The following is a 24466-nucleotide window of genomic DNA, read 5'->3' as shown; positions in this document are numbered from 1 at the left end:
TAGTGGAGGACGAGTGTGATGGTAAAATGAGATAGTTTAGCGGAAAGGACTCAGTGTTAATACGCAACTATGGAGCTGGACCCAATTGGGACCCTGGAGTGGTGGCACGTAGGGATGGTCCAGTTACATATCAAGTGCAGGCTGGAGGTCACATGGCATGGAGACATGTAGATCAGATGGTGCGACGCAATATTGCTACACAACTCCAGGGGAACTCGAGGTTACAGGTGGGAGGAGCATCTGGGACGCGGCCCTGAGAGCAAGAAGAATCACTCCAGCAAGCTGTCCATCGGGGGAGACCAGAGATTAAGCAGCAACCACAGAGGCCTCCAAGCAGTACAGCGACACGACAAGGATCATCTGGTACGAGGATGAGTGGAAGCGAGATGCCCCTCCAGTGAGCGGCCGGTTCCCTAGTGTTGGGGGACTCCGAGCTACCATTTTTGGGGTTTCCTAGTGACTGCGGTTCGGCAGCTGCAGTCGATCATGTTCGTCCAGGGCAGCAAACATCTGAGGAGCTTGCTGAAACCTTGGAGTTGTCACCTCAGGAGACCCAGGGACAGCCCCAGGAACTGAGTAACTTGCCAAAGAGGGTGAGGGAGCGATCCACACAAGTCAATAAAACACCAATAAACTTGAGTGACTACGTTCTCCATTGTGTATAACCAATATTTACAAGTGCTTTGGGTAAAAAACACTTGGAGGGACGGACTGTTATTTACTGTCAGCTCGGTTGGTAAGGTTGAGAATGTTGTGTTGTCTATTGTTTGTTAGTCAGCAGCTGGCATCATGGCGGACAGCTCGTCAGATAACCTGTGTAATCAATGTATCGCGTAATACACACACAGTGCGTGTAATGGGTACATAAAAGTGGAGTTAAATGTTATTGGTAGAAATAGGGCATACACTATATAAGCAGCCCTGGTACTAATGGGGAATAAGTTAAAGAAAAGGGTTTCAGTTTTCAGATATGACTAAATTTACTAGAATGAGGGATCGATACTTCAAAGTTGATGTTTCCCAATTTATCAGTGTGTCCGCCCTGGACAGTGGTGAAAATTTATTAATATAAAAACATAATGAGTGGGTGTGTTTTGCTATTGAGGCTGGCTACTGCTCGTGTCGAGACAGGACTTCCAGTTTTGCCAGGAGTCATGATGTCACTGATTATTATGCTCTTAAAACAATATATTTGAAATACAACACTGGCGGTGGCTGGCAGTGCCATCGCAGGGAGCACTCCAACATTGGCTGTTGGTGCTGATACCCAGATTTGTTTACTGCCTAGGGCAGTACCACGTCACTAATTACGACTGATAATTTGTGATTTTGTCAAATCTGTTAAGATCAAAATACTGTCGTTGAGTTGTTTTCTTTATTTTAGAGGCAGTAAGACGGTGGTGCAATAGAGGATAGTGAATCACTTCGAAAATATTTAACATCATGGTTTTTGACCTAAACTTTGAAAATAAATAACCATAAAGCTTCGTAAATTTACGCCCTACATTAATGAGATAACATTTAATATTTTTATATAGTCCTTTTTTAAAAGTTCTGACAATTATAAGTATATTATCCAGAGTTGAAAATTATTAAGTTTACACTTTTTGCCACATTGAGCATTGCCGTCACATGTTATTAGCAATTTATTTTCGATTATTTGTATGTCTGTGGGTCATTTCTTTGGTGGTTGGTTCTTTTCCGTTTGTCGGATCGAAAATGGAAGTGCAGATATTTTAAGTAATTTATTTTACCGATTGCATCCGTATCCATCCTTTAAGAAAATACTAGGTTGTGTATGTATTATAATTTCTGCGGTTTGGACGGAATACTTGACAATTGTACGTACCTTTTTTTACTTATATTTATGTTACGTGTCATGTGACGATGTAACCTCTTTCTGTTAATCCACTTGGAAATAATGGAAACAATAATGCAGTGAAAATGGTTATAGTTTATGTATAATTTCCGTAACTATTACTTCAGAAAATAATCTATTTAGTAGTCTTGAATTGTTCGAGATATTACTGACATTATTTTAATTATCTCCTGAAGTCTGAAGTATTTATATGCTTGCTTAAATAAGACACGAAGTCACTGTTCATTTGAGGTATTTCTGAAATGCTCTGAGAAGATTGTTTTAAGCTTTCGCTACAGTGAGCCAATATCCTGCTGACCGTCTTGCCGACTTTATTGTTTTTTTTTTTTTTTTTTTTTTAGACCTATTGCGATAAGAGTTTGCAGAATACGAAGTAGCTTAATGTCTAGACACAACATAGAATTAACAAATGGTTAGTTATAACAGTAGGCATGTGCACAACACCAAACTAGCACAGCGGTCAGGCTTATAATGCAGTTAAACATAATCCTATTCCTTGGTTTTTTAGCCTTCAAGTTAATGCTGCTGTAGTTGGTAATTGTTTATAAGATAGTGTTTGTTTACTATCATAACATGTCCAAAATTACAAAATAACTTGTAATGGTACGTAGTTTTTAGTATGGTAAGTATTGAAAACTGGTGAATTGAAACAAAAGGGAAATCAAAAATTTAAAATGCATGTTTGTTTTTATTTTAAATATATTTTCTAATCACTGCTAAACAGCATTGCAATATTTGGTAAGTTACTAGCATAGGTAAAGATGGCAAAACTTTTCAACACGTCAGTATATAGGTCTTTTGATATAGTGCTTGAATTATATCAATACCAATAGAATATCGGTCTGAAAATAATATTTTCGTTATACAGCAGAACCTTGATTAACTAAGAAGGTCAGCACGGATAAGCAAAAATCATAAATAATTGAATTCAAATGTATTTAGGTCATACAATAAGCTAAAAGACAGACGCGGTTTCAATGAAAAATATAAAATACCTATATGTATAATTTGATATGCATAGGTACATGCAATATAATGAATAACTTGCCTTGAATCAACAAACAATTCTAGAAATGTTTACTAGTTAGGTACGTTTTAGTAAAATAGTCGGTTACAAATTTGTGCTTCTTTTTGGAAACAACCTTTCTTTTTACTGGTTTCATATTCCTTACAGCTTAACTCAGATTAGTATTTCTTCTCGCGGGCAATTCTAGTCCGTTTATTTCTACTTTTAATTAGTAGTTTTTACTCTGGTCTTGTTGCTTTCATAATGAATTACCCTTCGCTGGCTTGTTGGTCTCCCCCCCGCCAAATATTTAATTTTTAATTGAGTCACGAATAATTGAGGTTCTACTTCTACATATTATGTTATATTGTGTTCTTGATCTATCTATGTGTGTGTATGTGAATGAGTGATAAATAAAATTCTAGGTAAATATGTATTAAACGGATTAGCGCAAAAAAAAATCGTACAAATATGAAATAACTTTCATTATATGCTATATTACGTACTCTCTTCAGAACCGCCTGCGGAGATAAAAAATTCCAATTACTTTAGGAGATATCGAATTTTTTAATCTTCATTTTTTGGCGATTTTTTTTTAAAAAAAAATTAAAAATCCGAAAATACCTTTATTCTGTGCTCTTAAACTTCCTCTTTTCATTAAACCCGGCTGAGATAAGAAATTCCAAATACTTTTGGAGATATCGAATTTTTTAATTTTCATCCTGTGCACTCGTGCGGCGATAACGGTTGCTTGTTTACAAGTATCATTTTTTTTTTTTTTTTTTTTTGCGATGTTCCCGAACGGAGAAACCTAAGATGCACATAGAGTTCTGCCATTCCCGATTACACCCGAACAATTCACCTTCGGCCAACCTCGGGTTTATTTATTAATATTTCTCTGTTTATTTTAATGTAGCTATACTAACCTAACTAACCATCCAAATGGTTTTAAAGTGTTTTAATGTAGCTAACCTATCCGACCACTTTTAATATTTCAATTCATTTTTCCTGCGCAAAAATAAATAAATCCCGAGGTTGGCCGAAGGTGAATATTCGGGTGTAATCGGGAATGGCAGAACTTTATGTGGATCTTAGGACTCTCACGTGAACGAATACATCATGTAAAAAGAAACTTACGTGAGTTTATTCTGTTCATCCTTTTTCCCGGTTTGTTAGGTCAGGTCAGCTACATTATAAATACTTTAAAACTAAACAACCAATAAAATTAATTTTATTATTTTTAATGTCTGTTCAGTTTCAAAGTATTTATAATGTAGCTGACCTGACCTAATCTACCTTTGTCCCATTTTGTTAGGTCAGGTCAGTTACATTATAAATACTTAAAACTATACAACATGTAAAATAAATTGATATTATTTTTAATTTCGGTTTATTTTGAAGTATTTATAATGTAACTAACCTTACCTAATGGAAATTTTATGTTATTTAGACATTCACGCGCACACGGCAAAATATAAAATGGCGACGGTCAAATTATTACACACGTCTGGTATAGCAAAATAAGAACGGCCATATCTCCAAAAGTATTTGGAATTTTTTATCTCCGCAGGCGGTTCTGAAAAGAGGACGTAAGATAGCATATAATGAAAGTTATTTCATATTTGTAAGATTTTTTTTGGCGCTAATCCGTACAATACATATTTACCAAATTCTACTGATTATTTTTAATGAAGGACCTTGAAAACCTACATTGCATATTAATTGTCTCTGGTCATTCAATAATCTTCCTTGCTGTGGATTCAATTCAAGATACACCAGGATGCAGACCTGCCAACTCTCACGATTTTGGTGTGAGGCTCACGATATTAAGGTCCATCTCACGCCCTCACGCCAAAATATTGTTTCCTCGCGATTTTTCGGGGCCCCAAGATTTTGTTTGTAAAAGTTACAAAACAAGTTTTACGAAAGCTTACAGTAACGAGTTTCCATCAATACTCGAGTCACGTAAAGGAAGCTATTTTGCGTTTTGTAGCGTGTGCCGTGCTGATTTTTCTATCTCGCATAGTGGAAGTGGAGAAATTGTGAAACATGTCGCTACAAAAATACAACTAACATGTGAAGTGTATTGCTCCAATAAAAAAATTAATTTTGCTGTGAACAGTGGTAATAGTGTTACATGAGCAGAATGTTATTTTACATCTTTTTTAGTTGTGGCCCTGCGTGATCACTACACAACTGCGCTAAATCATGTTCAACTAAATTAAATCTGCAACCTATAATTTCTTGAAATAAATTTTGAAGCAGAGACCATGTAACATATTATGTACAGGTATTTCACTTAAATTTTAAGATTGTCATTTGTTGTTTTTTATATCTAACCTGTATTTATGGGCCTGAAAATTTTTATCGAGGACCTCATGATTTTTAAAATTTGAATGATGGCAGGTCTGAGGATGGCAACCATATTAAAAGTGTGATTTGTGTGAAGGTACTCAGTTGGAGTTCGCAATAATATTAGCATGCTATAATTCAAATTGAAAAGTGCCATAACATATATTCTTGATCAGTTTAATCCTAGCATTAGCACTGGAAAATTGACACAACAGTGTTTGGTAAATTTCAAGTAGAGGCCAACAACTTGAATTTCAATTATATTAATCAGATATATGCCACCATAACATAACAGACTAAGCCATGGCTTGCTCCTTTATCGCTGAAAAATGTTCTTAACTATTGACCTCGTCAAAATTTGATGCTATGTATGCTTCCATGCATATTCTCATTGCACCACGGACTCCGCAGCAGTGCTAGAAGAAACAGGTTAGCAAAGAGCAATGAAATTGTTACACTGTAAGCGCATGTAAACAGAATTCATAAAGCATTATAGAGTCAGTGAGTCATTAATGAGCATATTTATATTTTATTTCAATTCTAATAATTTTGAAATCTTAAAGTAAATGTTTTGGTAAATATGTAGTTTAGCGGTATTTGCGAGAAAAAATGTAAAAACTCTGAATATACTTTTATTATATGCTCTTTAACTTCCTCTTTTCATTAAACCCGGCGGAAATAAGAAAGTCCAAATACTTTAGGAGATATCGCCGTTCTTATTTTGCAATACAAGACCTGTGCTATCATTCGACCTCCGCAAATTTTTTATTTTGCCGTGTGTTCGTGAATGCCTAATTAATTAAAATGGTCGATTAGGTCAGGTCAGTTACATTATAAATACATACTTTCAAACTAAGCGGACATTAAAAATAATGTGAATTAATTTTAATGTTTGTTTAGTTTTAAAGTACCTATTTATAATGTAACTGACCTGACTAAACAATCTGGGACAATGGATGAACAGTAGGAACTCGCGTAATTTTTTTTTTTTTTACTTATTCGCAACAATATCCAAATTACAAATAAAACATTAAAATTTGAAACTTTAAAAACTCACCTAAGTTAGAGGCGGGTACAATACGTTTGCCATTAGTAGAAAATGATGTAGTCGCTCACCTACGTTGCGAAAAAAAAATTTCATACCCCTAAACAAGAAACAATGGTAAATGCCGCATGAATGCACAGGTATTGTGATGAAAATTAAAAAATACTATATCTCCTAAAGTATTTGGAATTTCTTATCTCCGCCGGGTTTAATGAAAAGAGGAAGTTAGAGCATATAATAAAAGTATTTTCGGATTTTTAACATTTTTTTTCTGCAAATACAGCTAAACTACATATTTACCAATGTTTTCTATTATTAGAATAATTACTTAACCAGTTAATGTAATTCCTGACTGTTTACCAGGTGTGAGTGCGCCATGATTTGCCACTAGTGCATCCTAGTTAGTAGGTGCAAGGTAAACTAGCCCTTAAAGCTTCTGGCTTTTCTCTCCAGAGCTGCTGTTGACATACGGGATAATATAAACAATGGCTGAACACTTTCACATTATTAATTTTTGCATTGTATTTAATCCTACACAAGTGCTGTTGCCATTGTGTGGGCACAGAAATAAAAATTCACATAAAAGAAAATGTACTACTTTGAATATATTGGTGCGCTACTTTAAATCATGCCGTAATTTAGTGATGTCGTTACTTCAATGCCATGCAAATTTAACAGTGTTATTTCGGGGGGGGGGGGGGGGTGGTTATTTAGTTATAACTGGGGGTTATGTTAGCTACATTAATTACGTAATACTTAATATATTTATCAATCATAAATTGGAAGAATCATCAACCATGTGAATCTAGCCTTGGAAACATATTAATGAACACATCTTGCAAATGTCTTGTTTTGAAACATTCAACAAGATGGAAATCATATTCCATTAACATATTACTCAGATAATTAAATAAAACATTTGGTCTTGGTCTTATATTTCCTGTTTCATTGCTATTGATTCAAAGCAAGTAAATGCCTTTTTACAAATAACCTACTTGTTAGCTTGTGTTTTTTGGATGCTTTACAAGGGCCATAGTAAATGATGATGTGGGCTTTCACTGTTGTTTTAAATAACAAATTTAAAAATGAGAAGAAATGCAGCAGATACACTGGTTTAGCCTCTTTGCTTAGTCTTCAGGAAGCAGAATGGTGAAGTAATCGTTAAAAATTGAAAATAGTATTCAGTATTTGCAAATGTGGTTTTGCAAGGTGATTATAAAACTTAATCACCACTTGAAATTAAGTTTTCTGAAAATCATTTATTTGTTTCGTAATAGAGCTAAACTTAATTAGGTAGTTTGTTTTATTTTGTAAATGTTCTTTTGCATGTTTTGTTTAGGAATTGCATCATTGTAGTTGTTTATGTAAGCTTGTATACAAGTATAATGCAAGACAGGTTGCTTGGAAACGCTCAACTTAACTATTAGTGTGTCTCCAGGTATGCGCGAAAGAATTTAATGGGATTGTTACGGTGTTGCAGAGTTTGTGAATCACAAATAGACCAAGATGAAGTTGAACAAGTTGGTAACGGCATCGAGGCGGAAAAACCGCAAACGTCACTTCCAAGCACCATCTCATGTTAGACGTCGCTTGATGTCTGCTCCCTTGTCGAAGGAGCTCAGGCAGAAATACAACGTGCGCACCATTCCGATTCGCAAAGACGACGAAGTGCAGGTGAGGTAATGAATGTTCTATGAGGCAGTTATAAACTATCCCTGAGTGAACGTGTAAAAGATAGCTCGTGCATGGGAAAGACTGGGGAGTTGGTTGAGTAGCTTGTTGGTGTGTGCCCGTGATTGGCTTCTTTTTTTCTCTCCACATTTTTGTGATTGGTCAAAAATTACATCATATTGGCACCGTTGTCTTTCTCGGAAGAGAAGGGTGGCATGGAATCAGCCAGCGTTCACATATTTTCGAATCTAGGAAATACAATTAACAATACTTCAAAAGTATGTATCATACATAAAAATGTAACCACACAATAAACAAAATGCTAAAATAAACTTATGTGACTTATTCACTATAAAGCAAGTAAATCATCCGAAACACCAAAAAGCATGAATAATGTAAATTGTGATCATAAAACATGTTGAAAATGTGCTACCTTGGGATTGAACCGTTAACCTAACTCGCAGACAGGTCAATCCATGTGAAATCAACCAGTGCTCTGAACCTTACCATTTCAGATTGTGTTAATTTTTGGTACACGTGTTGTATCCATGGAACAATTGAAAAATACGAAATTTTAAGTTTTTTGGGCTAGTAGTTTTTGAGTAATAGTCATTCAAAAAAGTAAAAAATCATATTTTTTGCAATATTTGGAAACAGTAAAAATGTTATTACTTCAAAACTATTAGGTCTAGAGAGCTCAAACTTGTTTTATTCTCTTCAGTATTTAATGGACTTAAACTGATAATAACAAGGCTGTCATCCTTCAAAATCCATTTTTCTTTTCAAAACATTTAAAAAGATATTTTTTTTAAATCTCAAAAACACCCCTTTTAATTTTTTTTTAATTTTTTTTTCGAAAAATATATGTTTTTTGTATACTGATAGGCTTCCTCTATACCAAGTTCCATAATGGCCCAACAATGGACTCATCTAAAAATAATAATAATAAAGTCTTAATAGTGCTTAAGCCAAATTTGCTGATAAATGTCACCAAAGAGTGAGCATTTAATATTAGGTTTTTTAAATGCAAATAGAATCTTAAGTTTTATTACTGAATAATCAGAATGTATACATTTTGTACTGAAGCCATCAAAATGTTTTATTAATATACAAATTGTAAGTTTTAATGCGTTTGTAAGAATAGTCTATATAATTAGTATTATTATTATTATTTTCAAATGTTGCTTTCACTGTGAAAAAGATTCCCAACATAAACTGTACATTTCTGTGGCTCTCTTGTTTATCCCAGTCAGTTTTTGTAGGACTGTGAACTTTATGGTTGTCTACATATTTGTAATGTGTTGAATGTAAATTATTTGAGTGCATACTTTTTTCAAAGTGTCAAGACTGTTATTTATTTAGAGTGAACTATTATTAGCATTTGTTATAAAGCTAAATATTTCTTTTCAATTCCTAAAAATGGCAAACAAACATGAAAAAAATAACTGGTGTATTTATAATGTTAAATGTTGTAACCCATATAAGGAACAAAACAATCTGAAATTGGAGAAAAAATATCTCAGAAATGTGACAGATAGTATGTGTTCTTTAAATACAGACATTAAAATGGGTATGAAAATATGTAACAAATGTAGGAAAAAATGTATAGTGAACTTAAAATATCAGAACAGATGAATGGTAATGTAGCTGGTAAGAGTCAAAAGGATGACATTGATGATGAATCATTTACTGACTCAGGAGCATCGATACATTACTTAAATAAATCACTGGAACTTATTGGTGAATCTCCCATAAAAAAGAAAAAAACTTGCTGTAGAAAATTACTCCAAAAAAAAATAGAAAAAATAGTGACAAGCTTGGAAAACAAATTCATTTCTTCTAAGAAAGAAAGTAAAGAAGGAAACAAAGAAGAAAAATGTGAGTCTCAATTATTGAACAATTGAAAAAAAAATTGCCCAAACAACTAAGCGAAGTGAAAAAATGGCTATTTTATCCGTTTTACCCTAAAGTTGTACATGTAAAAAAATTGAAGAAGAGTTTGGTGTCACTAATTATATGGCTCGCGCTGTAAAGAAATTAGTATGTGAAAAGGTAGTTCTTTCAACTCCGAACCCAAAGCCTGGCAAAACATTAAGTGGAGATACTGCACAGCTTGTTAAAGATTTTTTTTATCAAGAGGATGACATAAGTAGAATAATGCCAGGGTAAAAAAGATTTTGTTACAATCAGGAACAAATGATTGAAAATTAAAGTGCAGAAGCGTTTTAGTATTAGCTAACTTAAATGAAATTTATCAAGCTTTTAAAGAAAAACATCAAACTCACCGAATTGGATTCTCAAAATTTTGTGAGTTAACCCTTTAGCGACGGACGCCGAGTGCGTAGTGCGCGACCTTGAGGCCGGGCATGCGGCCGGCCGGCCGGCCGAGACCCCTGTACAGGCCTCTTCTGACTGGAATCCACCTGATGAGCGCGCTCGCTAGTTTTTTCCGCTCTTCTTAAAATAAATAACATTTTTACGAGTAATTTTTGATTTTCCAAAGAAAACTTTTTACATGGTTATATTGTACATGCTACTATTACATTATTATTTAGTGAATCGGCAGCAGCACACAAAAACATTATTAGAATTCGCATAGATTTTCTTTGAATATTTACTGCGATTTCTTAGCTGATGTGTACTTGCAGAATAAGACCTTGGTACTTCTTGAAATAAACCTGGCTACTTGTCAAAATAAACCTTGGTTTGTAATGTAATAAACCCTTTCTTTGCAGTGTTTGAGTTTTGATTACAAACAGTTAATATTTATGTAGAATTAAAAAGAAAAAGATTTTTATTTTAACTTACGAATCTGCTCCGCAGAAATTTTGATTCCGAAACGACTTCGCTTTGCTGGGATATACTGTTTAATTTTTAGACGTCCTTTGAACAGAAGGAGTGATTCGTCCACACAAAGATTTTCAAATGGGTACAAATGTGCTCTGAAAACCCTTCTAAAATGCTCCAAAATGGGACGAAGTTTGAATAAATATGTAATCCGTGGTTTCCACAGTATTGCCATTGAAGTGTAGGAACCTAAGGATTGACAAGTATCTGTCCCATGAAAGTTGAGAAAAAATCGGAGTTTCTAGAACCAGATTTTTTGACCAGTACTCCGGTAAGGCCAACTTTTTTACCCTGGTCATAATGAGAGACATAGCAACAAAAATAAAAAAAATCATTTGGAGTCAGTTCTGTACACTCTTTCTTTGTTCTGTCCGTCAAATCGTCAGCCCTTTGTGTGAAATATTTGTTTGTTTCCTGGAAAATATGAGCCACAATTTGTTCAGTTACAAACAAGGAAAACAAACTGAAAAAACTGTTTGTATGAACATCGCTTTTTAGTCCAAAGTCTGCGGAGGACAACTTATGTTTTTGTGGGGTGAGATTTCTACAAGACCACACAAGTTTCCGTTTTTCTTCTGAAGATGTAATTGTTTCTTCATCCCCTTCCTCCCCCTCTGAAGAATCATCAAGACAATTCAGGGTCAGGTGTTGTTGAGAGGCCGGAAGACGCCAATGGGCCTGAAAGTGTCGATGGACCTGACCACGATTGTTGAGTAGAATGTTTTTGTGGTAATGATTCATTTTCCAATTCATCACTACTGACCTCAAAGTCACTGTCTAACAGAAGCTGCAAGGCTTCTTTGGTTGTGTAAAAAGTTTGCTCATTTTAAAGTCTAACCCACAAAACTAATGCAATAAAACAGTCAGGGAAAATTCGTAAAAGCAACGAATAAATTTCCATTACAAAGAATAATTGTCAGCTCACAACGTACTCATACTCACGTTTCAACACAGTGATAAACAAAATAAATTTTCATCGTAAAGCAAAATTTAGCACCTTATTCCCATGTTTATATGTCTAAAACCACAACAGAAGGAAGCCAGACACGTGAATTAGGCACGAAAAATATTCGGCAGCGCCGCAGGTCGCTGAGCGAATTGTGATGACATCTAACTGCAGAAAAATGTACTACTAGTCTCCCGACAGCCCGCTAGTTATCGCCAAGGCCAGACTTCCACGGCAGTTCACCGTAGCGAAACGGGAAAGAGGTCGAGTCGTCAGGGCTTCTAGAGCAGTCCACCGGCGGGAAGGCACTGCATCCAGTCGACTTCTGCAGCTGTCCACCGTCTGTATGGCCCGACTTTGGCCGACTTCTACAGAAGTCAACAGGGGCTAAAGGGTTAAGACCTAAAAATTGTATTTTAGCTGGTAAAAGTGGAACTCACACAGTATGTGTGTGTACTGTGCATCAAAATGTCAAATTGATGATAGCTGGTTCAGGGATAAACTATTTTTATTTAGATGGATCACTTCTTAAAACCTATCACACTTTTCTAGCAAAAAATATGTGTAACCCTCCAGCCCCTCATTGTTACATGAATGAATGCATCAAGTATCCAGGGACAGCATACCTGAAAGAAGCATTGGCTGAGATATTTAAAAACGAGGTAATTGATGAGGTAACATACAAGCAATGGGTGACAGTAGACAAATATATGATGGAAACAGTTGTGAAAGAAATTGATGATTTCATAGAAGATTTTATAGAAAGTCTCTTAAAATTGAAAACCCATTCATTTATTGCATTACAACAGAAAGATTGCTACTTAGAATGTAAGGAAAATCTGGCGGAAGGTGAGGTTATCGTTAACTGTGACTTTGCAGAAAATTATTCATTTATCATTTGTATTGCAGGACGAAGTACAATCATGTCACTAGACGAGTAGCCAAGCCACACTGCACCCATTTATTTTATATTATAAGTGGCAAGAAAAACTACGACATGCGGTGTATGTGTTTATTTCAGAGTGTTTGCAACACAATAAAATAGCTTTCTATGCTTTTCAAAGAAAAATTATACAATTACTGAAAGATACACTACAATTTGAACTATGAAAAATCACTTTTCTGATGGCAGTGCTGCGCAGTATAAAAATAGAAAGAATTTTTTAAACTTGTGCCTACACAAGAATGATTTTCAAGTAGAAGCAGAATGGCAGTTCTTCGCTACATCACACGGCAAGAGTGCCTGCGATGGATTAGGTGGCACAGTTAAAAGACTAGCTTCCAAAGCTAGTTTACAAAGACCATACAATGACCAAATACTTATACCAAAGCAGCTTTTTGAGTTTGCCAATCACAATATTCCAGGTATAGACTTTGAATACTGCACAGCTGATGATTACGATGCAGCTGAAAAAAAAAACTCTTTCTGAGATTCAACAATTCAAAAGCAATTGAAGGTACTCACAAACTGCATACGTTCATACCGATTTCTGAAAATAATCATCTCACAAAGTCATTCTCATCAAGTGCACAAAGTGTGACAAATTGTAACAAAAGTTGATTACTTAACACCTACAGATTTACAGAAAATTGACTCTGGATATGTTACAGTAGTCTACGACAAATCATGGTGGCTTGCTTGTATTCTTCAAAAAAATTGTGAAAATGAATTTACAGTTAGCTTTTTACATCCAAAGGGGTCATCTACTTCATTTTTTTACCCCAAACCAAATGACATACTAACAGTACCCAGTAATTCTATTCTAGGAGTAGTGAATCCTGTGACAGCAACCAGAAGAGTGTACACGTTAAGTAAAACTGAAATTAGTGTGTCATCACATGCTTTAGAAAAAATTTTAAGAAATCAAGATTGAGTAAAAGTGTAAAACAAAATTAAGTAAACTTGCTATATTACTTTACTAATACAATTTGTGACATTTACTTTCTAGTAATTATGACAACTTAACAAATATTTGCAAAATAATTCAAATACTCTTTCATCCTGAAAATTGGTAAGTAAACAGCATACTGGTGTATGTATATTTTAGATACATATTAAAAGATTTTATGCTTTTTTCTTCAGTTATGCATTTATTTTTAAGAAATATTGTAGTGGCTGATATTACAAACACATTAAAAATTTTAAATATTAAATCAATAAGCAACATTTTTCCTTATTAGTTCAGTAAGTATACATTCGATTATTCAGTTATATAACTTTGATTTAATTCAATTTGTATATTAATAAAACATTTTGATGGCTTCAGTACAAAATGTATACATTCTGATTATTCAGTAATAAAACTTAGATTCTATTTGCATTTAAAAAACCTAATATTAAATGCTCACTCTTTGGTGACATTTATCAGCAAATTTGGCTTAAACACTATTAAGACTTTTTTTTTTATGGCTTCAACATGTGTACCAAAAATCATTCAAATCTAAAGGGGTAAGGTCCAAATTAATTTTTTTATTGGTTGATTTCCAGACCGTATTCCAGAATGTTTTCAAACCCAATCATGTTAGGTGACAAAAAAGCAACTGTTTTAATAAACAGCCCAGCAGGAATTTCAATGCATTGTAGCAAATGTTTGGTAATCATTGATACATTTGCTATGCCAAATATCCTATAGATACCAGCACTATTGCACAAATTATGTAATTTTTTCTCAAATGCTTTAAATTGTGATATATATATATATATATATTTTGTCCATTTATGTGTACAAAATATTCTCCAGGATAGTTTCACTATCATAAAGTTTTATTTGGCACACCAACGCGCCTGTTATGTCCCCTGATGATTATAAATATTACTCTATAAGTTAAGGTGCCAGATGTGGTTCAGCCACTGGGCAAAATCAACAAAAAAGTTAGCTCTGCACATGCACTTAATTTGGGCAACAGAACAGCAACCGATAGGACACCAAAATCGGTTGCCTGAAAATAAGGGACTGGCCATGTTCTGTTATGCACTAGGAATACGTTTAAAGAACGGTTGTAGCATATTCAACACCTAAACCCTTATTTTTGTGTCTTGGATTACTGGCCTTAAATCATACCAGTGAACCTAATATAACAACATAATAAATGATAAATAACCTTAATTAGAAAGCCTGTACAATCTTTACCTGATGAAATTTGATGCAGCAAAAAAAAATAGAAGGTTAAGTTTATCATAAGCTTCTTGAATTAAGATGAAGAGTAAATAAAGTGACTACCGCTGCTACTGCACTCGCATTGCAGAAGTAAATGTATGGAGGTTTTTGTTTAATGTTTTATGTAATTTATATTTTTGTAAATTACAAAATGTTTGTCTTCTAAATATATAAAATAACAACTGTTCTGATGTTTAAAAAAAAAATTTTTTTAACTTTTATACTATAGGAGATTATGCTATATATCTTGCTTGTCCATGCCTTTTTCGAAATATCTAATGTAGAGTTTTTAAGGCAGAGGAATTTAACTCTGGAATTCAATTTTATTGTTACGAAGGAAAATGATTTAATTAATGGATACTTTCCACGAGTGTAACCTGTACATTAAATGATTTGCAATATTCAGTATTAGGCTAAGTAACTGTCATTATGTGAACATGATTTTATTTGTTTTTATAGAATGATAGTAAGAAAATAGTTGTGCAGTTGATTAAACATTAAAAATGTTGCTTTGATTTGCCATGCCTGAGACTGCTAGCTGCCCTTGGTTTTACCTGAGCCGGCTCCAGTTTATATAGCGATGTGATGAACCAAACCATTCTTAGAATGAGGAGGGTGTAACGGTGCCGCCCAGATACTGCTGCCAGAGTTCTTCTGGTGGGTTGTGGACGGGCGGAATCATACCCTCGTCCTGTTGAAGACATGGCTCTGATTGCTGCGACCATGAGCACACTAGTAGCTGCCAGTTCTCTATGACGAGCTTCTTCTCTAACTTAATCATTCTTTGTGTTTAACTTTTCATAAATTGTCTTAGTTTATCAAGGGGTTGATTGACTGAGGAATTGATGAATGGCTGGGTAAATGTTTGAGACTACTGGTAGGTGAGGAATGCCATTGTTTGATGTTTTTCTGAGGAAATTAACAGACTGAAAATAATTATTGTTCTTCACCAACGAAGAACATATTTGGTTGTTGTCTCAGGTGAAATGACAAGCCAGCTTGTGGTGCTGGATGTAGTTTTCAATAAACCGTTTTAAGATGTCTTAATAGAAATTTTTACATTGATCATGCATTGGCTTCATTATATGAATAAACTTATATGTAGTTTTAAAAAAATTCTTTTTTGTTGTTGAATGAACTAAAAATTGAATTTTAAATTGAGTTTTTTGTCTTAGCAGCTGAATAATGCATCACAACTCTGTATAACCATTGAATATATATAACTTATAGAAGTCGCGAGGGGATAGGATTTATTATTCCAATTTTCGGATCCAAAACTGTGGTAGTTGTTAGCTCCGCCGCTAGACAGCTCTTCTTTCCACAAGAGGGTACTCGTAGTTACCAGCTTCCACGCCAGAGCGCTGTAGCGTCGCTTTTTTCAAGGTCATGCGCGTAATTCTCTGTCTCACTCTATCGAGAGGCGGTGCCCTTTTGTTGAAATCCGAGCGCTTAGATACGGGCGAGCGCAACTGAATTGGAGGAGTACGGACACCGAAAAAAAAAAGTGCGGTTAAAAGATGCCAACATCAAAATTTAAGTTTTAATTATAAGAAAACTACAGAAATTTCTTAAACGTAATAACGTAAAAAAAAAAAAAATACTGACATATTCGTAGTTCAGAATTTATAAAATGTTGTGTTAACGGAGTGGCGCATTGAGTAAAATGGCAAAACATAATTTGGAATAATTCTTGACAACGTTGAATGATTTTGGTAGCTATGAAACAACTATGGCTGCGATGACTGTTCAAACGCTTGCACGTAATGTTATTAGTAACTGAAACTAATGGTATGATGTCATACTTTGTGGCTATGCAGTTTATATTTTCTTTTAACATAAGATGAAGCATTTTTACATAATGTTTTGGTTGTTTCGTAATTAAAAATAAATAATCTTAAACGTTATATGGTGAATATTCCCAGTAAGTAATGACCGCTAAAAAAAATCAATTTTGCCAACATAGATCTGAAAAGTTAACGATTTACTATGTTAAGTTGCTTATAAATAACGCACATTTCCCGGATCTCCAAAGAAAATAAGAGTTTTTGTTATAGCATTGATTTGCCACTCTTTATATTCCTTGCTTTGAGGTTAGATACACAAGTTATGCTCGTAAAAACGATGCGCAAGTATTTTGAATACAAATATATTTTCTTTTAATAACCGAAAGGTAAATATTATTTCCATGAAATATAATACAATTATTTAAACATAGACAACATATAAGAGCTATTTTTATTTATTATTCCATCTGGCGTGATAAATATTATATTTTAAAAACAGTTTGTGGATTTTTAATATAAAATAAATATTTATTAATGACATCAATTTAAGTTGTTCAAAAAAATTCACTTTGGTATTAATTCAACCAAATTCATGTTATTCAGGGCAGAAAATTATAAACTACCAAAAAAGATTATCCACATTGCTGTTTTGTGTAAATCTGTGCACGGACTTAGTAAGAGATATATTTATAATTCCTCATTTTAGCAACCCATTTTAACACAAGAGAAAAAGGATTTTATACTAAAAATTATTATGTTAAACCATTAATTAGCAGAAAACATGTATGAATAATCTATTTAAATTTGCATTTGAACAGTGAATACTATTTTGCAATAATAAATATATTTTATCATCGTATATTACGGATGAAAAGTTTGTATTTCCATCTAATCAGAAGAATTATGACTCAGTTAATTAAATTGCTTTACAAGTTTTTATTCACATGAAAATCACTAAAAATTGGTTGGGAAGTTATATAAATATACAAAAACAAATCATTATACATACAATTTTATTATCTTAGTAGATTTAAATTAATGGTGTCCCAGTGACTACTGCGAAGAAAAAAATCTTGCGAAAGGTTTCCTCGTAATTGAAATTCGTCAAAAAAAATTTATCTCTCATTTTTGGTGAAATTTCTGACAAGTGGTACGATGAAATTTGAGACTGGCAAATGAATGTTGTGAAGCAATAAACAAAATATCACATTCGTGAACTACAAATGTATAGTTGTTTTTATTTTATAGTAAAAGTATATCTAATAACCCGTGGCTTTGCTCACGTAATTTCCGGGTATTGCTGATATTCTACCATTTTAAGAAAAGTATGTATTAAATTCCAAAGATTTTTGAAGAATTATACACAAAGAACTGTCAAGTATAGAACATATTTAATAAATAAAAATATTTTTACGACTTATTTTTAATTGGTTTAGCGTAAGCCTATTTTAACTTTTATTTAAAATGAAGTACCTACCTTATTTTCTATCTCCCGGTTTAGTGACTTTGAGAATATATTTTTCCTTGATGAAATCTTAACTCTTTTCCATCTGACGAAGAAGCCAATTAAAATATAAACTAAGACTCGCGCACTTATTTTATGTTAAGACTGCCATCGTTTTAAATTACTGTAATTTTTTTAGTTATAGTCATGCTTAGGATAAAAACATAATATGCCTTATTACGCATATATTTCAGTATTCATGAAACCAATGCATTTTTATTTGAAATGTAGAGCGGTTACCAAATTTTTTATCTCGAATATTGATTTTTTGGTATGGCTAGTATTACTTAAACTAAATTTTTGAATTTTCACTGATGTACTCTTTTCCCTTTTCTATGTGATTTAGAAAATATAGCAATATACGTAAACCAATTAAACCAAAATCATCCTGAATTTTTATTAACGAAAAAAGTTAAATACAAAAAATTTTAATATGCGTATTTTATTATTGAATTTATATATATCTTACCAATACTGATTTAGTGGGTTCCATTTGTTTTATTTTTTAAAATAATATCTACCCCTTTTACTACTTAATAGATAACGTTGAATAAAAGAAGGTTGTTTAAGGTATGTTGATTTTCCTTGCCAATATATAAAAGTAAATTTGTACAAACGCGAAATATAGTTTAAATAAGTATTTTACTTTTAAAATAAAACCATATTTTGAACGGAACACTGACTATTGGCCCAATACAAAGTTTTAATAGCTAATTTTCACTTCACTCGGGTACAGAATCCCATCATTCAGTGATTTCCGTGGCTAGCTTCTTTTGGGATTTCATCATTCTCAAACGACGGTAAAGGAAGCTCCTCTTCAAGGTCGCCTAACGATGCTGATAAGACCTGCCGGGTAATTTGAATCGTTGGTCTTGGATTTTCGGAGGGAGGCTGGGGGGTGGGTGGGGGGGGGGGGGGTGAAGGATGATGTCACGACTGGGCTGGTTAACCAAGTTCTGCCAAATACCACCAGGGGCGTATACGGCCGATACCCAGCGATGAAAGCGATCGCAGCGGCGGAGCTTGGAACTACAACAATTCTTCTGAGAAACCGGACAGAAAATTTAACCTGGGCTCGCGACTTCTATACATTATATATATTCAATGGTATAACTGAAAGCGTGGTGCTTTCTTCTTTCATTTTTGTAATGACTATTTCCTAAAATTTTCATAATAACTATCCTAAAATTTGTAAATAAATATTTAAGTCAAGTGATGTCGAGCATTCTATTATTAATTTTAAGTTCATTATTGTTTTATGTTTATTATATAGTAATTTTTTGTAATGACTATATTGTAGAATTAGTGATAAAATATATATTACAAATTGCTTTGTTATTACAGATAAAATATTTCAGACATATATCAAGCACCTCACGCTTTTAATTGTACAGATTTGTGGTACATTATTCGGCTGTTGGACAAACAACTTATTTTTAAATTTTAATTTTTAGTTTCAAAACAAAAGGTCACCATGTTTGATACAGTTGTCTTTACTCATTTTGTACTTCATTTCGCACAGTTGTGCGCATGTTTGACTTGCTTAAACCTAAAGCGCAACAAATGTGTGTGTCCTTCATGACATTCTGCACTCCGTAATAATTTGAGTTTTGTCTCAAAGCAAACAGTTTTAGGATTTTTAACACTACGTGAAAACTATACATAACCTCTCGCTTGGAAGCCATGATTCTAACTGCAGCTGCTTGCGCACGTAAGGTGCTGGCAGACGTTTGTGTATGCGAGTCGCCTCCTACTTGCTAGACTGAAATTCATCACGGCTGGGTGACAATGGCACAGCTCAGCGGCATATGTGTGGATCTAAAAATATTTGGTCCTCTAAACTTCATACCAGCAACTGAACTTACAGTCGCTCTTCTCACCAGCACGCTCTATGGCCTGCTATGCATTTCCAACCTCCTGCCAGGTTGCACGTGTGCATGTGTGCTAGCCTGCCACAGCAAGAGTCATAGGTTGTGCCACCTCCCTTATAATATTTTCTATTTTTATAAATTTTATTTATGTTTGTAAAACAATCGATAGCATAGTCTGACGTACGCACACATCTCTAATCTGTTGGTTACCAAGTTAAAGCAGATCTCATTATTGTGATGGTACCGGCTTTACCGCCGATTTATCGGGTTTTGTGGTCCGGCCGAAGATGAGCCGCCGGACGAATAACTTAAGCCGAACTACTGGTGTTTCTATTCATTTATTATCACATGCTCACAGGCCCCAGGTCACTGGCCAGCACTTATTACACAGCACGGCGGTGATCGGCCATTGGCTCTCGCGTCACACAATACAACTACCTAGTTCCTTCCTGCCCTTTTTCATGAACAGCACTTTTTTAATCCAACATGGCGGACACCATTGGCTCCGCCCGCAATCACAACTAAATATTACACAGTTCAGCCAAGTTCCTCATACTGGTTGCAAAACACATCTAGATATATTAACCAACTTTGGACTGCTCACCTATGACAATTAAACATTATGATAAGCCACAAAGATTAAAGTTACATGCGGATGAAGAAATAGTCCCGCGGAGGGATCTGTGCCCGACAGCAACATGGAACAGTGTTCTTCACCCATAATGTTCTAGAACGAAAGTGGGCCGCCAATGCAACTTCCGGCAATACATTCACATGAGAGCAAAAAGGCACCATCACCATAATTACATAATTATTAAAATAAGGGAGGTTAACTAGAACAAAGAAAACTTGTTAAATATAAAATGAATAAAAATGGTTATCAGACATAAAAGATCAGAAATAAATCAGCGATCACAATGGTACCTAAATAGTCCGTGATATTTAGTATTTAAAATTATATTAAATTTAATGACAATAGGGATTTGAAATGTAACTGTACCAGCACAATTTTCCATGTTACTGACGGTTACCTCAAAGGACCAAACACATGTTACACCAGGTTAACATCCTTTTCTATAATTATTAAACTATTAAGTGACAGACATTGAAGCATATAAAATTATGTTTCTTGTTCACAAATTAAGGGAATACAATATCAAACATAAAAAAAATAAAGATTACAAATATTCCAATTATGGTTACCGTGAGCAGTCTGCTAACTAGTTAAATTATAATAAAATTGCCCTTTGCCGTAACCCAGAGGAAAATTCATATTTTACAGTAATTTTATTACAGCATTTGGTTTTAATTAATAGTCCAAACAGAGAAAGAAAAACCATAAACATAAGGTATTAGCTCATTTATGTCCTTCCAGTTGCATTGTAGAAGATGCTCATAAGTTCTTACTAGCTTATTTATTGTGGATTATTTAAATTGTAACACCAGATCGCCATCTGTTTATATATATATTTATTCAAACACCATGATGTCATCATCACATGCTCCTTAAATCACTCTCACACGATGCTGTAGATCCTTGCTGTTGGTGCGTAGGGGAAAGCATAATGACCCAAAATACATTGACAATTTAAAACAATATAAGAGTGCAGGGATCCACATTTGCACCTATCCCTCTGTAGACAAATATGGGAGGATGGACACTTGACATACCTTTGACAGAGGCCAACTAATTCACCCGGCTCATCTGAATAGAATGCATCCTGGCTACATAAAAGTTAACTATTACATATAAATCAAAAAGGTTGGGTGGCTGGAAGGCCAGGTTCTTCACATTATCATACCCTACCTTTTTTTTTCTTTGGCAATTTCGTGCTACTCAAGACTGGAGCAGTAAAATTAACATTGCGGTTAATGAATTCACACAATTTGAAGACATGCTAAGTGAGGGATTGGTGTAAATAGTTTTTGCTAGCGATTATTTTGTTTTTAAAACACCTTATATACACATTCATTTTAAAGCTGTTTTTCTGGTTTGAATTGGTGCAGCAATGTGATGATGAACCTTAATCCATTTGTAGATGAGGAGGGTGTAACGGTGCCGCCCAGATACTGCTGCCAGAGTTCTTCTGGTGGTGTGTGGACGGGCGGGATCCTACCCTCGTCCTGTTGAAGACATGGCTCTGATTGCTGCAACCTCTGTGTGCATGCACTGGCAGTTTGTGCACAGCTACAATTATTTTATGATGATGATTTTGAAATCTTGTTGGCAAACATACATTTTACAGGTCTTAATTTCATTTACAAAAGCCATTCTACTTTTTATTTTTAAAAAAAAAATAGTTTTTAGGTTACCATTTGTGTAGATATATTTTGAGTATTTTATTTAATTCAAATCTTGTTTTTATTGCTATATTTTACATTTGTGTTCATTTAAAAGCTTTCGCTATGTTTCGAGAACATGTATTGTTTTGGTAGAAAAAAGGATGAAAGACAAGTTGGAGAAGGAACCAATTCTCTAGATAGTTTATTAATAGTCGAGACATTCTGGTGCTTTAGGTATGTATTTGGTTGGTGAGGTCATACGGCTGCCTCCCTGCATGGCAAAAGGCAGTTTCATCATTTTGTAGAATCTGCTTGAATGTTGACCTGCTTTTTGGGGGGAGGTCATTCGCTGCTTTACTAACCACAAATTTAAATGTAGAGAAGAGACAATTTAGCATCTCTGTCCGGGCTGCGCCATAATTTTTTAAACTTAAATTTGCACTTTTTAACTTGAATAATTTTTGGCTAGAGATGTTGGCATGAGCCCACAACACTGCTGAAATGTTTGCAATCATCCCAAAGAATATTTATAATTTCTGAAATTAACTATGAAGTTTTTTGTCGTATGCGTATCAGTCTTAGCTGGGTACAAACTGAAAATTGAAACCTAATCACAATATTCTCATTTCCATTTATAGTACATGCCAGAAGTCTTGTGAGATGTTAGTGTGAGGGGTAAGCGGAATAATAGAGGAAGGGAATATGCATCAGCATGGCATGACATTCATCCTTTAGTTTACTATATCCACTCATAAGAAGACATTGTGAAATGGCAATGGAGCCTAGCGCGGCCATAGTATAAGCAACAGGATGGTTCACACCAAATAAGAGATTATTTCTAATCAGCTTTGATGTAAGATAAACAATACAATGAAACAATACAAAAAGATTAATACAAATACATAATGGTTTATGAAATGGCTTTCTTTTGGGGGGAAGGGGAGATTGTTTGCATAGTGATCTGGTACTACCATGGATGGGTATTGAATTCAACTATCTTTAGTTCTACGACTAAATATCATCAATGTTGAATACTTTAAACACTAATTATATATATACTTTTTGTACAAGAAGCTATTGCCATCTTCCAATAAATATTGTAATTTCAAAGAGACAGTGAGTTTGTAAATTTCGTAGAGGGAGCATGAAGAACACTGAAGACTAGAATGTTACTTAAATAAAAAAAACTGCATAGCCACAACTTGCTGTAGAAGTGAAACAATGCAGGTAGAGAGATAGAAAAATATTTTAGGATTCACTAATATTTTAAAAACATGTAATTATGCACTGAAAATAGATCATAATTTATTAGTGTCCATGACTCCTGCAGAATCTAAGAATAAAATAATGGGTAAAAGAAGGGTTATAATAAGATGCATGAATGTAAAATTTTAGTTTTACTAATTAACTAAAAAAAATAGTGTGTTGTTAAACAAGGCTTAATCTGACATTAAACCTGTGTGTATTTTAATGCAGATTGCACATCCCCGGAGGTATTTCAAAAAAAATTTAAGTGCTTGATGCCAGTTCTACAAGGTTATATAATTAAGATGCGAACAAAAGCTGTTATTGCAAGTTATGTATTTTTGCTGTAATTTTACATCAGATCACTAACAGAGCTGCCATTTGTACTTTAGAGGCTTAAAGTAGTTTCTCTTCAAAATATTTAATAATTTACCAGAAGAATGAAATTAAATTGTAAAATGCATGAATTTCAAAGTTGTAACAAAAATGGTGGTGAAAAAGTTTTATAATTGTCATATTCTCTTATTTGTTGTTCTTCCCCTCCCCTAGCACATTCTTTTGAAACCCTGTGATGTAGCTGTTAAGAAACTTGATTTCAATAAATTTAAAAAAAACAAATGTAAATGTTTTTAGAACTGTTTATGTGTAACTGGGCCATTCAGAATCTGACATATATCGTTTTGCTCACTATCTGGATATGCCGGTCTGTTCCGAGTAGCAAGTATGCATGGGGTGGGGGGGGGGGGGGGGTCACACTTTACTTTCAACATGAATGGATAAAGTTTTAATATCTTGCTGACATAAGTAATTGGAGTCCTATGTGGCAATACATACACAATGACAATAGATGCCACATTTTGCTTTTACAGATGTCC

The 24466-nt window shown here is 34.1% G+C and overlaps 1 protein-coding gene across 1 annotated transcript in view; it reads left to right on the top strand.

Moving 5' to 3' along the window:
* Positions 1-1662: 1662 nt before the first annotated feature.
* Positions 1663-24466, top strand: part of LOC134530782 (large ribosomal subunit protein uL24) — a 42794-nt gene continuing 19990 nt past the window's right edge. Inside the window, exons 1-2 of the mRNA XM_063365970.1 lie at positions 1663-1841; positions 7763-7956. Of these exons, the coding sequence (XP_063222040.1) occupies positions 7789-7956 (168 nt within the window). The 5' untranslated portion in view covers positions 1663-1841; positions 7763-7788. The remainder of the gene's footprint in view (positions 1842-7762; positions 7957-24466) is intronic.

This window comes from Bacillus rossius, chromosome 3 (genome assembly GCF_032445375.1).
Source record: "Bacillus rossius redtenbacheri isolate Brsri chromosome 3, Brsri_v3, whole genome shotgun sequence".
Taxonomy (NCBI): Eukaryota; Metazoa; Arthropoda; class Insecta; order Phasmatodea; family Bacillidae; genus Bacillus; species Bacillus rossius.
The sequence above is the reverse complement of the archived record's forward strand: the minus strand, read 5'-3'. Positions and strand labels throughout refer to the sequence as shown.